The sequence below is a fragment of the Rhea americana genome, unplaced genomic scaffold (genome assembly GCF_003343005.1).
Source record: "Rhea americana isolate MKP2758 unplaced genomic scaffold, rheAme1 scaffold_44, whole genome shotgun sequence".
NCBI classification, from domain to species: Eukaryota; Metazoa; Chordata; class Aves; order Rheiformes; family Rheidae; genus Rhea; species Rhea americana.
This window is the reverse complement of record NW_028186579.1, coordinates 5355220-5369339: the sequence shown is the minus strand read 5'-3', so window position 1 is coordinate 5369339 and position 14120 is coordinate 5355220. Positions and strand designations below refer to the sequence as shown.

The 14120-nt window shown below is 38.0% G+C and overlaps 1 protein-coding gene across 2 annotated transcripts in view; it reads right to left on the bottom strand.

Annotated features, from left to right (window-relative positions):
* Positions 1 to 14120, bottom strand: part of TTC7A (tetratricopeptide repeat domain 7A) — a 180812-nt gene that overhangs the window by 59885 nt on the left and 106807 nt on the right. For both annotated transcript variants that reach the window (XM_085315879.1, XM_085315878.1), the window contains exon 16: positions 1726 to 1842. In XM_085315879.1, the coding sequence (XP_085172005.1) occupies positions 1726 to 1842 (117 nt within the window). The remainder of the gene's footprint in view (positions 1 to 1725; positions 1843 to 14120) is intronic.

Genomic DNA, 14120 nt, shown 5'->3' with positions numbered 1-14120 from the left:
ACAGTAATTCCCAGAGGCTTTAATAATCCCTGGAAAAGGCCTGAACATGAGCCCCTCCTTCAAAATTGCAGCACAAGGCCTTAAACCAAGAATACCTTTCCATGCACCAAAGAAGGGACAGTAGCCAAATCAATTGCCACGCACATATGACAATGGAAAGGCTGATAGTGGGATGCCAAATGCAGCTCCAATGTCTATGGTTTTAAAAAGTAGTTCAGAAAGTGAATAAAAGAAAGAGTTGGAAGAAGAGCTGAAGGAAACACTTTATTGTTGTTCAGTTTATTATTCAGTTTTCTGAAAGAAGACAAGAGAGGACTGGAGCATGGCATATGAATACCTGCCTGGGGAGAAAATATTGGGCACTGAAAGATTCTTTAGTCTAACAGAGTCATAGTAAGATTGCAAAGCTGGGAAACTAAAGATAGACAAATGCAATCAAATGYAACTAAAATGCAACTTAACAGTATGGGTAATTAGCTACTGATTGAACTAGTGAAGTGTTGTGAAGATCAGATCTCAATTTCTTTATACCAATGTAGGTTTCTCTTTTTCAAGAGGCCCTAAAAAATGTCTGTGTCCAAGTCCCACTGACAAAAATTTCCTTTAAGTTCTTAYGAAAACCCAACCCGAAGTATTTTGTAATTGTTAGTTGATACTGCYGTAATTTGCTTCATACAAGGGGCTTCCTAGATCACTGAGTTCAGTCTTACTGCAGGTACCAATTTCATTCTTGTTACTTTTCAAGCAGTACCTCCCAATACAGAATGCAGTGTGAAATATTTTTCAGAAAGTCAAAAAGTCCCACTGGGGAATAACAGTGAAATATACATTGGAACAACCCTCATTTTTGTTTTGTTTAGGCTTGTATGGCTGATGCTTATCAAAAGCCTAAAGCTGTTGCTTCTTGGCTTTTTAACTGTAAGGGYCAAAACACAGCTTGGGACCCAAATGCAGTACAAATGGCTGAATTATTTGTCTGTTCTCTAACTTACTCTCTTCAGTCTGAAGTTTGCAGTCTTCTCTTGCAAGACTAAGTCTTACTCAGTCCTTTCTGTTCAGTTTGGATTTGCTCAGCTTCATGAGGAATACTTACGGCATAAAAATTATTCACATGAGGGGTACAAGACTGAATCCTACAAACTTTCAGCAACATGCTGGTGTGATTGTTTCCATCAAGCATGCTGTTCTTTCCCATCAAACACAATCTCTCTGGACATTACATATAAGAGGTACAGTGTAAAGATAACTTTCCCCAAATAGTTGTACAGTGGTACCATGACTGAGACAATGTCCAGAGTGGGTGGGAAAGAAGAAAAATCAACTTGATAACTTTCACACATCTTAACTTAGGACTGTATCTCCCTTGCATATTCCTGGGTGGTAAAAAGCATGACAGACTCATTCACTCAAACAACAGCAAATAGATGCTCAGCACTATTGGAGAAAAGAAGAAAATCAGCCCTCCATTCTACACATCTGAGTAAGTATAGAGATGTTCAATTTAAACATCCAGATCAGGAACTCCTGGTCCAAATCTTAAATCTTCTTCTTTAGTCTTGCTTTTCTTTATTTAATCATGGCTGGAAACATTACATGTATTTCTTTTTTAAACAGTACTGTTTATCATCCTTTTTGCAAAGTAACTTCAGTATCTGGACACTTAAAGGAGAAAAAATGCATTTTCATTACAAAATCTGAACCTGTTAAACTATGGAGAGAGCCTACCTGTGCTGTGAAACATTATATACCATCTGCCACATCTGCAACATATGTCTGCAAGTCACCAGAGCCTCTTCAGGTCCTTTATGTACCCAYTCCAGTTTTACTTTGGTGAAGAGTAAGCTGCAAGATGAAAAAGAATAACTTTGCTTTATTGGTGTATCATAAATGGGATGTGGAGAATCAGTATCACTCTAGTGAGATCCTGGCAGTCAGTATTTTTACTTTTTATGTCCAACTCTACAAGAAAACAAGAATCTCCACACCGTAACACAAAACATTTAATTTGGCTCAACTCTGATTCCCCACAAGGAAATGAGAGGATTAACAATATTCCTCAGCTGCAGTCAAACTTGCGTCACAAAGCTGGCAGGGCAGCGTTAAAAGCAATACATTACAAAGTTAACAAGGTAAAACGCATACTGAATCTCATTTTACTTTGGACAGCATTAAAAATAAAATAAAAGGAATTGCCATAATACACAAACCAAATTGCTTTTTTAGCTTGGCATCTTCCTATGGCACTGGCTTGCATAGTAAATTTTGAACAAATGTGGGGGAAAAAGCCCAGCACACTTAATATACCTCGACAATTATGTAATGCCTCAGAGGAAGGAAACACTTCTTCGTAACCCCAGCTGGCAGTCATCTTATGCCCCTAGGCAAGACAACTGATAGCCCTTGTACATTTTTGTTCTAGCTAGTGTAACTGCAGCTGCTATTCTTATACCTAGAGAATATGTACTTTCATAGAACACTGGAATTCAGCAGTTAGGTCAAGGGGAGGTTAGAAGACAGATTTGGTAATGACAAAACTTACCACTGAAGCCAGAAAAGAAAGATAAACGTTCAGCAACAAGGGAATTTGTCTGTCCCTTWTACTATTTTATAAACCTATTCTAGTGTTTACCTTTGCATTTTTTTACTGATCAGAGCAAAACAAATATGTTTTTAAAAACAGCCTCTGTTCTTAGAGATGCTGAGCCCCCTAACTGAAATGAGGTGTGATTTAGGTGCTTATTTTGGGGGTAGATTCACGGACAGTTTGAACAAAAAGTGTGACAGTGGAGGCTCCCCTAAAAAAAAAAAAGAGAGAGAGAGAGAGAGAGGGAGAGAGAGAGAAACTCAAAGGAGTAGTTAAAGATGGAAACTGGCCAGTGATGCATGCAGTTCTGCATCCCTTGGTTAGCTGAGCTCATATGAACAAAGCTTGTTTCAACACAACAAAATACAGGATCATGTACTTAGGAGTAAAGAATATGTGTCACACTACAAGGATGGGAATTTATACCCTGGAGTGCAATAGTGTTATCAAAGACAGTTTCACGAACATGAAGTTCCTGAATGGTGATGCAGTTAAGAGGTCAAGCAATCCTTAGCACTTATATACAGAAACACTATCAAGCAGGAGTTGGGAGATGTGGTTATCTCTGCTTGCAGCATCAGCAAGACCCACTGGAATCCAATGTCTAGTTCTTGTTTTTAAATTTTAAAGGGAAGTTAAAATTGGATGAGGCTCAGTAAAAGGTTATGTTGATGATCTGAAGTTTAGAACAACATACTTCATAAGAGGCATAAGAAGCTCAATTGATTTCATTTATCCAAGAAACAGTAAAGAAATTATTTTACTTCAGCCTGCAAACACCTACATGGAGAAGAAATTTCTAATTGTGAATCTCTGATCTAACAGAAAAGGCATCAGAAAATCTAAGGATGTGTTGGAAGCTCAACTGGAGATGGAGTCAAATGGAGATTATAAATAAATGCAAACACATAACCATGAAAGCAAATTACCTTTGTAGCAACTACTCTGTGTACAGTTGATTCTGTAGCCCTGAAAGTCTTTTCAGCAAGAGAGGGGTAACTTCTGAAATGCTCTGATATTGCCCAAGTAGAAGCTATGGGTTTGATGCAGAGGTTCATAAATGAGATTCTCTGGACAGTACTGTGCAGGTGGGTGAAACTGCATGACTGTCTAACATTCTTCTGGCAGTTAATCCATTAAAAATATTCTACTAATTTATAAAACTATCACATTGAACAATATATGCTATTTTAGGTATACAGAATATCTTTTAAATCACTATGAGCTTTCAAAGCGAAAGGCTTTCTTAAGCACCGTATGACCTTCCTTGTGGCAAGAGAGTGGTGGTCAAGGAGCCTAGGGCCTAGAGAAGAAAGTAGTCACAACATAACCCTGAGTAACTCCACACCCACAGACGTTATAAGATACCAGTCATAATATTAATGAAATAGAAGAACATAGGAATGAAGAATTGGGTAACAGTCAGCTACCATACAGCAGAGATATATTAAGCGTGTTCCTTCTCCCTTTCATATCTCTTTCGATATAGATGGTTATGTGCAGGCGATTAAATAACTACACAATAATTTAAACAGTGTAGTTAAACATTAAAAAGACGAACACAATACCAACATGTTCCTTTCCATCATCCTGGTGCCTACTGTTTACAGTGAGTATACAACAACTACKTTGGATAAACATGCAATGTTCTGTCTCAGGAGAGAGAATAATTAGTGAAATACAGGAAACAAACAAATCTGTCACAAAAACATACTGATGTCTCAGCAGGACATTMTCACCCATTGTAAGAAACAGGCAYACAAAAAAAAAGAAATCATGTAACTTTAGCCATTGCCTCTGCAATGGGACATTAGCAAATCTCTGAGCTACAAGGTGTGGCTGGCGGTTGCGGCATCTCACCTCTGGAATGATGCTGCTCATATTCTTATATATAATAAATAAAATAGACCAGAAAGAAKTGCAAATGAGAAGAGCGTAAACAGCAAAAGGAATCAAACCATCCTGACAACAAAAGTAATACAATAAAACATAAAAATTACAAGGTGGAAGTAAAGTCAGTGCATTAGGCTGTACATGCTATATGTATTCTACAGCTTCTAAGAGGTTTTGCAACAGTAAAAATAGATAAGGAAAAATACAGGAAAAACTCAAGTGAAGTAGGTGATGTAGTATCATTCTTACCTCAAGCTTATGATTTTATAAGAGACAGTACTTTTGCTACAAATAAATCTAATGGGTCTACTATCACATCACTGTGTGCTCACAACTCCCATAAAATTTCCCATAAAAATTATGTATGCACAGATCTCGCTTTATTATATTTTCTTAATATCATTTTACTGTACCTTTGCAGGATGCTTTTAATATTAAGCAAAGCAGGCTTGTAAGAGATTCAACATACAAAAATAGCCCTGAGATTATCAATACAGCCACTGGTAATTCTGTTAGCCCCTGAAAATGAAAACAAAGTGATCTTGGCCAAAGCAAACCTATAAATTGCTAGTATATATACGTAGGAAAAGAGAGCAAAAAATCCACAAATGATTCCTGTTAATGTGTATAATTTCAGGGACAATCACAATGGAAAATAACCAGTGCTTACTCTTGATACTGAACTCTAACCTCCCTCTAAAAATATATTTTTTTTAAATCATGTATGTGGACAGTACCTAGAAAAAAGAGCTTCTAATCCCTCATGTAACTTCATTAACTGTCACAAGCAAACGTATCTATCATTTTGTTATGTTAATTCTGTCAAATTAGATCTTTATATAGATGACTTTGCTGAGATAAATTAATTTGTATGAAGCTCTGAAAATTCCAAATTAGGTTTCACACATATCATTATTCCAGTTGTATAAATTACATAAATAGTCACTATAATTTGCCAAGCACTGACAAAAAATAGGAAATGAAACACAGGAATGCCTAAGAAAACTTTCAGCAATAATAAGGCTATTTTGGTCGATTTCAGGAGGTACTCAGTACTTCTTTTCATAAATACCGATTTCAGCTGCTAATATTCAACAGGTCTCAAGCACTGGAAAAATACATCTAGTCCTCCTGAGAGATTTTTAATTCTATATGGCTCAGTGCTCAGCCTTTAAGTTTTTTTTATATTGCCCTTAAAGAAAATATAATAGTCAATTCTTTCTTAACATCGACAGTCTACTGAGCTTTCATTTATTAATAATTTCTGAATAATTAATAAGTGATTAATATTTAGTATCAGAAGGTTTCAGATGTGTATACTGTGTACTATAAATGCTTATGAGCACATCTGTGGAAGGAGTACAAGGTTGCTAGGTTTAGTAATAACCTATTAAGTTTTTGATGCTACAGGAGTATATAAAGATTTATTAAGCAGTAAATTATTAGGACTTTCTAAGATGCTTTAAAATGGAATTTTTTAGTATGAAATGTAGCCCTTTAACTATACATTTATAAAACATCATCATGGGACCTCTGAGCCCAACTATATGACAAGCAATAAATAATAATACCATTATAATAAACAATAATACATTCCACTGATTTTGAGTTTGAGGAACTAAATTAGGAATAATGAGTGTCATGCATCATTTATCTGTATGTTTTGCCATTCACTGGCTGCTTTTAGCACCTGCCTACATCCTGGTTTACCAGAGCTTGTCAGCAGCTGCTCAAAGATCTGAATTTCTTTGAGCTTTACCAGCTCARTGCCATCATTTCTCAAGGCCTTTCTTTATTGACCTAGATTCTTTAACTCCTAAACCTACACAGACAACTGCTGTGTTGATTTTGGATTTTGAAAATCGAAGGAAAAAAAAACCCCACAGCAATAATATGTCCCAACTCATGGAGACAACTGCATACATTATAATGAGGACACTTTTGCAACTAATATTTTTATTTTGTTTCTTTCTTTCATTAAACACAGTTTATCCCATGACTGCTCAGCAGGGTCTTGGAGCAGAGTGAGTGCATCCTAGTGCTATGGCACAGCCAAGTCTAGCTCGTTCTGGCTGCCTCTTATGAGCCCTGATAAATACTCTATATTGGCTCCAGTGAAAAACAGGGGAATGTCCTGGCCTGGATGGGTAGATGGCCTGAGAGTTCTCTCAGAGGAACTGGGAAGGGAGGATTCAAACTCCCAATATGCAAGTGAGGCTGCAGAGCCCAGGTATCCCATAYCTGGGAGAAGCACTCCTGAATAATATTTTTCCCCTGGAAGGGAATGACTGCAAAACAAGGACACGGACAGATACAGGATATGGACTGATCTAACAGAACTAGAATGGGATGGAACAGACAAGAAGAATGATCAAAGTTATGGAATGCTTTTGATACATGGAGAGAGTAAAYAGACTTCTCAGCCTGGAAAAGAGTAGGTTGAAAGACGAGATGACAGAGATTTATAAAATCATGAATAGCGTGAAGAAAATTAGGAAATCAAAGCGGTCTGTGTTGTTTTAATGGAAGAACTAAGGAACACTCAACAAAGCAATCAAGCAGCGGGTTTCAAACAAGCAAATGAAGTGCTTTGTCATACAATGCATAAATAAAGGGCAAAACCCATTGCTACAGGATGTTCTGGGAGCAGACACACAAACAGGTTCAAAAAGCGATTAGATAAATTCACGGATGACAGGCCCATCAGGGGTATTAAACACAAACTAATGCAACCTCTGGCTCTGAAAGCCTCTGAACCACTCAGCTGACAGAAGCAGGGATGACATGTGAGAGGAAGGATCATCCTACCGCCATGTTTCTCTGTGCTTTTCCCTGTGCATTCACCAGCCGCCCTGCTGAAGACAGACAAGCCCTTAGTTTGATCAAGAACAGCCATTCTTGTATTTTGATATAGCATAAATATGTTTGCAGCCTATGTACTTTTTATAGCCCAGATTGTCTGGTCTTCTTTCATCTGCCGGCACAAGAGGACAAGGTACCACCTAACTGCAGTATTTTCACAACAAATTAGCTGTTCAGTTTACAAGCTGTGAGCTAACTTCAGTGGCGAGTCACCTATACAAGGCAATTAGTTCCAGGTATACTCTTTCACCGTAACCGTTATAGTTTCATTAACCTTCCCAGAGCACCTGCTAAAGCACTAGTCATTTTATCAAATAAGAAAAAAAAAATAGCAAAATTGGAATACTGCTTTTAATATCCTGCATTTTTGTTGATAACATCAACATCAAAGTTGTTGTCTTCTCAAATAACTCAGTGCTTCTTGCAGAGTCTCCTGACATTTAAGGGCACATTCTCTAGTTAAATTAATGCCAGCAGTACTGACTGCAACCTCCTTTTATAACTTCATACTGTGCCATGTTACCTATTACTTTCTCTACAAAAATAAATTGATCATATACTTGAAGACATATAGCACATTCTTATGGCTCCCTGCCCATCTACATCACAAATACGAATAAAAAATAAAATAAAACAAGAAGCTTGGTAACTCCACAGAACAGCAAGCTTCAGCCCAGAAAAGCCAGCAGACTCAGAAATGACACCTCCTTTAGAAGAATGTCCTGCTCAGAGCCAAGCTCTTCCCTGGCAACAGAAATTCAGCTAACATTGCTCTGTGAAATACAACTGTGACACACCACTGTACAGAGTAAGAACAGCTTTCACAGAGGAAGATTTTGGCTATGTAAAAGCTCACATGATGAAGATAACTTTCTAGACCTGCCCTTGTGATACAAGGTATCTGGAAGGCTACTGCACACAGAGCAGGAAGGAAATGGAAGAAGATACGATCAGAGAAGGTCAATTGTAGCACTGACCTTTCCGAAACTCCACTGCAAAAAACAAACAAGCGGTSACTGGTACAACTCAAGTGCTGAGTGGTGTTTTTTGAAATCTCTCCTTTTGTAAGCTGTGGGTATATGCCTGCTACCAGACGCGTTTCCTGTCTATCAAGTGAAGGTCCTGTTTATGGGCTCCAGTGTGTAACTCAGCACCTACTCAAACTTCACTTCTCAAGACAAGTACGTCTGCAGCCAGTCTRGTAACCTAATATACCCATTTTAGCACTAAGTTCCATAGGACTCACTTGCGATGCAGAGGGCGAATATATTTCAACATTAATACGGCCCATCCAGTGACTGTCACTTATGCTGAAAGATGATTTTGTAATAAATCCCCTTTATCTGCTAAATCCAGGCAGGTTGGCACTTATAGGAAAAACAGCAAAGAACTAACACGCTTTGCTGAAGGAAAAGCACATTGATCTGCTGGGGAGAAAAAAAAAAGCATTAAAAGTCTTCCTTCTATTCATCTTTTCTTAGAATTAAGCCATGTCTTGTCAGAAGCAAAAAACTGAGGCATAAAAATGCAGGTGATCAACATGCTTTTTTCCTTTCAATTGGCTCATTCATTTTGAATTCCAAATTTGCCAAATTTGTTAAGAATGTAGGAATGAAGCTAATTGTCAGCAGAGCTGATAAAAGCTTTGAGCTTTCTTTCATTCCRTATTATACAGGATTCTTAGAGTGATACACCTGAAGAGCTTTCACCTCTCTTTTGCCCTCATGAAGAACTGGCAACAACTTGACTTTGTGTCATCCCAAAGGATATGCATTTTAGTTCATATCTAGCCTGAATAAAGACACAGACTATTTTCACAATTAAAAATTTTACAGCAAAATCTGGAAATCTCAGGAACTAAAGAGCTTTTCCCATCTTGACTGTGAAGGCAAACTGCYAAGAGCCTGAATGTCTTGTGTCATGTGCCAGCACATGTCTTAGCTGGCAGAACGGTCAACTGCTAAAACCCATAACATTGTCATTATCCCCACAAAACCTCTCAACAGGAAACAAGACACATTCAAACATTAACTGTTTTCCAGAAGTGTAGGCGACATGAAAACACAGACGGCAGCAGAGAACAAGACTGCACTGTCAATGCCTGTTACAACATTAAAGAGAAATGCTAACTGTATCACATGAATGAAAAACATCAACCTCAACCCCACCAATCTGCACTTCACTCATATGTACAGTTTGACAGAATTTGCTAGGATTACTTGATTACCTACATACATGTGGCTACCAGGTCTAAGCTGCTCATTTTTTTTTTTTATTCTCGTTACCATGAAGAGGCGGTCATCAAGCATTTACAATCACACTGTACTACACATTAACTAATTATACAGCCAAATCACTGCATTGACATTAAACAGAAAAAATGGTCTACAGTTTGGCCATACAGAGTGTTTGTTTTAAACTGAGGTTTAATTTTCAAATGTCTCCTCATTCTTGTTTGTGAATTGTGTTTTCCTCTGACAGGCTCCAACTACAAGGAACACTCCTTTGCACTAGACACTGCATGAGCATGTTTGAAAACAGGGGCTACGTCTGAAGCATTTGAGGGCTGGGGAATTAGAAGGCTACTTCCTAATTAATTTCAACCACAAATTAGATAGAAGTTTGACGCAGAGCTTCTTCAGTAGATTTGATCCCTGACACTTAAACTCAGGTGACTATGTAGTCAAGTATCTCATTTCCAGGTGAAAACTTGACACCTTTGAAAAAATGTGCAAATGTGAGTGCAACTTCAGAGAGAGAGCGCAAACTGTGATACACCGTATTTCACTCAGCAGTGGCATTTTGACCAATATCATTTAGCCTGGGCTGGGGACATCGGAGACACATTCTGTCGCTTACTCTAGCATGGTCTCTCTGCCAACCTTGGGCAAGTCACTTCAGCTCGCCGTGCTTCAATTCTAACTGCAAAACAGGAATGATGGCAATGACCTTTCCAAAGCATTCAGAGAACTAGGTTCTTTGTCGTCACCTTCTACGTATCTTTTACATTTAATCTCTTAATACTGGTGCTCTCAACTTCAGAGCTGCTATTTGCAGACAGGAAGGAAAGCAAGTCAAGTTGTCCTGTAACTGACATCACTTTTACAATATTTTCTCTTCTGTCGGAAGGACCTGATTCTTAAGAATTTCACCACATGTACCCTTGGGTAAATCCACTCAGCCCTGATTAAATGGGAATTCATCTGGAAGGGTAAAGCTGAGCACTATGATGCTGTCGTGACCACTGGAATAACTCTTGATTTACACAAGTAGAAAAGGAAACCAGGCCTAGGGTCTCTAATTGCTTAGCTGAGCTCCTATCAGACAAGACAAGAGCACGAACAAGACAAAGTTAGAGTACTTAATGTGCAGCCAATACTCACTACTCCCAAAGACTGCTGAATTGGATGCTTCACAACGGTGTTGTAATTTTTCAGAAAAGCTTTTAGGACATGGGTAGTTTAGGAAGCTTTTGGAGGAAATGATGCTAGAACTCTGGCTCATAAAACAACATTTAACATCAACCTCCAAGTCACCTTAAATCTGACATCAAGAAKACCTCAGGTCTGAGAACATAAGTTAGTATCCAGATTTCCATAGTTAAAATAGAGTAAAATACCTTCTAATTAACCTAGTGTTAAGGTAATAAAAAGTGATCATACACTCATAGGATGGTCATATAAATTATGCAACAAAATACTTTAAAATATAAAAGCCCTTGTAGAATTAATAAAACATTTCTACTCGACTTGATACATTTATGAAATCTTGCATATTACTGATACTTGGAGCTACCAGTCTGAAACTGCATCACATACCCACTATATCAGTAAATTAGAACCACACAAAATTTAGCTTTGCTATACATACAGTAGGCTTAGTTTAAAATAATCTTTTCTTTTTTGAAATACATTATGTAATATTATCAAACAGACCTCACTCTTTCTATCATTTTATTTTGGGGCACTATGATTTATATACCACTTTGGCACTACTCCAGCAAAGCACTTACAGAAGGATCTCATCTTTAAGCATGTGAATAGTCCTGCTGAAGTCAACAGGGAATCAATTATTTGTCTCCTTAAAATTAAGCATGTATTTAAGAACCTTGGTAGATCAAACTTTCTATGAGGACAGAGATTATGAGAATCTCTTCCAATTGCTTAGCTTTGCAGAGCACAAGTGTAAAAGGGAGTAACACAAGAATGGCCAGAGCCTGTGTGCAAGTATTTAGACCTCACAGTCTGCATGTCTCTGTGGTGGTGAGAAAAATGGAAATGAATCTGCCAAACGCCATTGAATTTCACTACAGGATACCAGTTCTAGGGCACACGTAAGCTATCAATGTCTCAATCTATGTTCTGGCTAAGATAAATGATCACATAGTATATGATAGTTCAGAGGCAGTGCTTTTCATATGAGAAGCTTGTTCAGCAAGAGATGGAGGAGCAAGTTTCTATCTAAGCTTGTCTGAAAAAAGATGAGGAAAAATATATTTAAAAGGTAAAAGAAGTGACAGAAGTGAAGAACGCCCAGGCAAAAACTCTAGAATTTCAGGAAAAACCCTACAGAATCTAAAAGTAATCTTTGTTGTGCTAAGTAGACACAAAGCTGCTGATTTCACTGAAAAAAGAATCCTAAAGAAAAAAAAAAGCATATTTTGCTACCATTAGGAATCATATTTGTCTATGTCTGCAAAGCAAACCATGATGTAACTGTAGTCTATTTAGCACTAGCACCAGCTGAAAACAGTTAGCCCAGTAACAGCAGCAAAAGATGCATGAGTGCAACCTTTAATGCAGAGTTTGCTGTTAGTGTACAAACCAAGTTCAACAGTTAAGATTGTGCTAAAATAAAGATCATGCTGCTACATTTTCTCCCAAACCTCTACTGGCAAGATTAAGTTGGCCTCACAAAACCAGTGCCTACCATTTGGCTGTGTACAGCACACTTACTGAAGAAAATTAGACAGATAAAATTGTATTTATGGTAATGTTTKCTTGTTTTTTTTTTCCCATTATAAACAGTGTTTTTGAAGACATATGAAAACTGAGAATCACTAAAATTCTTTTCTGTATTTTCTTCATCCTATAGAAATCTAACTGCAGAGTCAGGACTTGCAGCCATTAATTTCTCTGTGAGCTTTGCAGCCATGGAGACTGACTTTACCAATGATGCCTTTTTTTGTCATGCTGATACCTTCCCACACACTCTGGGTTTCCCATGGGTATCAGCCCAGCAGGCTGAGCTGATACCTTCACTACTCTCCTGAACTATTAACATGGGACAAAACCAAACTCAAGACATAGCAGTGATTAGCTCTGTGCATTTCCGCTTATATCAAAAGCGGTCACGGGATCCAAAGTCCAAGGGACTGTATTTTTCAATAAATCCATTATCTTCAGTATATGTACAAACACGCTTCTCTGAATTAAGGCACATGTGCACCCATTTAAGCATTTCAATTTAACTTAAATATTCTTAGCTCTTTTGGCACAAATATAATTAAATATAAAACAGGTCTCTAGCTTTTCTTCTGACAAATTTCCTAACTATACACATCAACCCAAGGATGCTGCCTTCTACAGAATATGGTTCCATAGCTTGCATCCTTGACTACTACTTCAGTTCAAGGCTTTCTTACCAGACAGGTATACGCAGTTCAGCTGGACGCTAATATAGGTTAGAATTGTGTAGCTTTGTTTTTTAAAGGTGAAGTTTAATTTCTTAGGCTTTCTAGAAATGTTAACTTCACTGTTACACGTGTGACTCCAGCAGGTGCACGTTACACTGTACAAATAGGCTGAGTCACTGCCCATTACCAACAACGAAAAAATCAGTATTGTCACTCAACTTCCCTGAAGTACCCAGTGTATTTCAGTAAAAACTGCCAGCAAAAACAAAAAAAACTCAAAAGAAAKCTGAGAAATGTACCATGGTTTTAAAAAAAATGAAAAGGCAATCCATGGTGGATTTAGTCTAAAATCAGATTAATGGATTAGTTTTCTGCAATACCTGTTAACATCCATTCTCTCCACAATATGACAGCACTTTCACATGTGCTGAGAAAAGAAGACACAGTATTACAGATTCCAAGCACTGCCTCTGTAATGAAGAAAATCCTTGGGGAAAACATTACATTTTAAACTTTCAATAATGGCAATATTTGGCCTTCTTTCAGGAATAGCCTGAAAACGTACCTCGGGAGAAAACTGTAAATACAACTTAAATGCTGGCTAAAACAAAACAGGCTTGATCGTTTGAAAAAGTCTCGCTGATACAGCACAGTCCAGGTGACTGGATTAGTGTTCTTGCATTTACTTATGGGTTCTTCACCCACAGATTACTGGTAGGGGTGGGAGGGGAATGGACCAGCACCTAGCAGCCCCTAACCTTTAAGTATTTTTTAACAGCACAGTGCTTTATAACACTGCAAGCTCTACTGATTCCCAAGTTTAGAGCTAACAGCTGCAATGAAACAGGTACAAAGACCTAAACATTCAGGGCCAGAAGCTCAGCTGAAGGGAAGCAGCTCTGTTCAGCTGAAATGAATAGAYTTCCATCAGTTTAAGCCAGCTGGGGATCTGGCATTCAAGCTTCGAGAACAGCTCTGGCAGGCTGTCTTTCACTCCCCAAAAACAAGCACGTGTCAGACAAACCCAGACGGGAGGTGCAGGGTCAGGGCAGCACGATCAACTCGTACCAGCTGACTCCCTGCCTATCCCTTTAAATAAACTATTCGTTTTCAGAATTCTGTCCTACAAATTAAAAAATAAAAAAG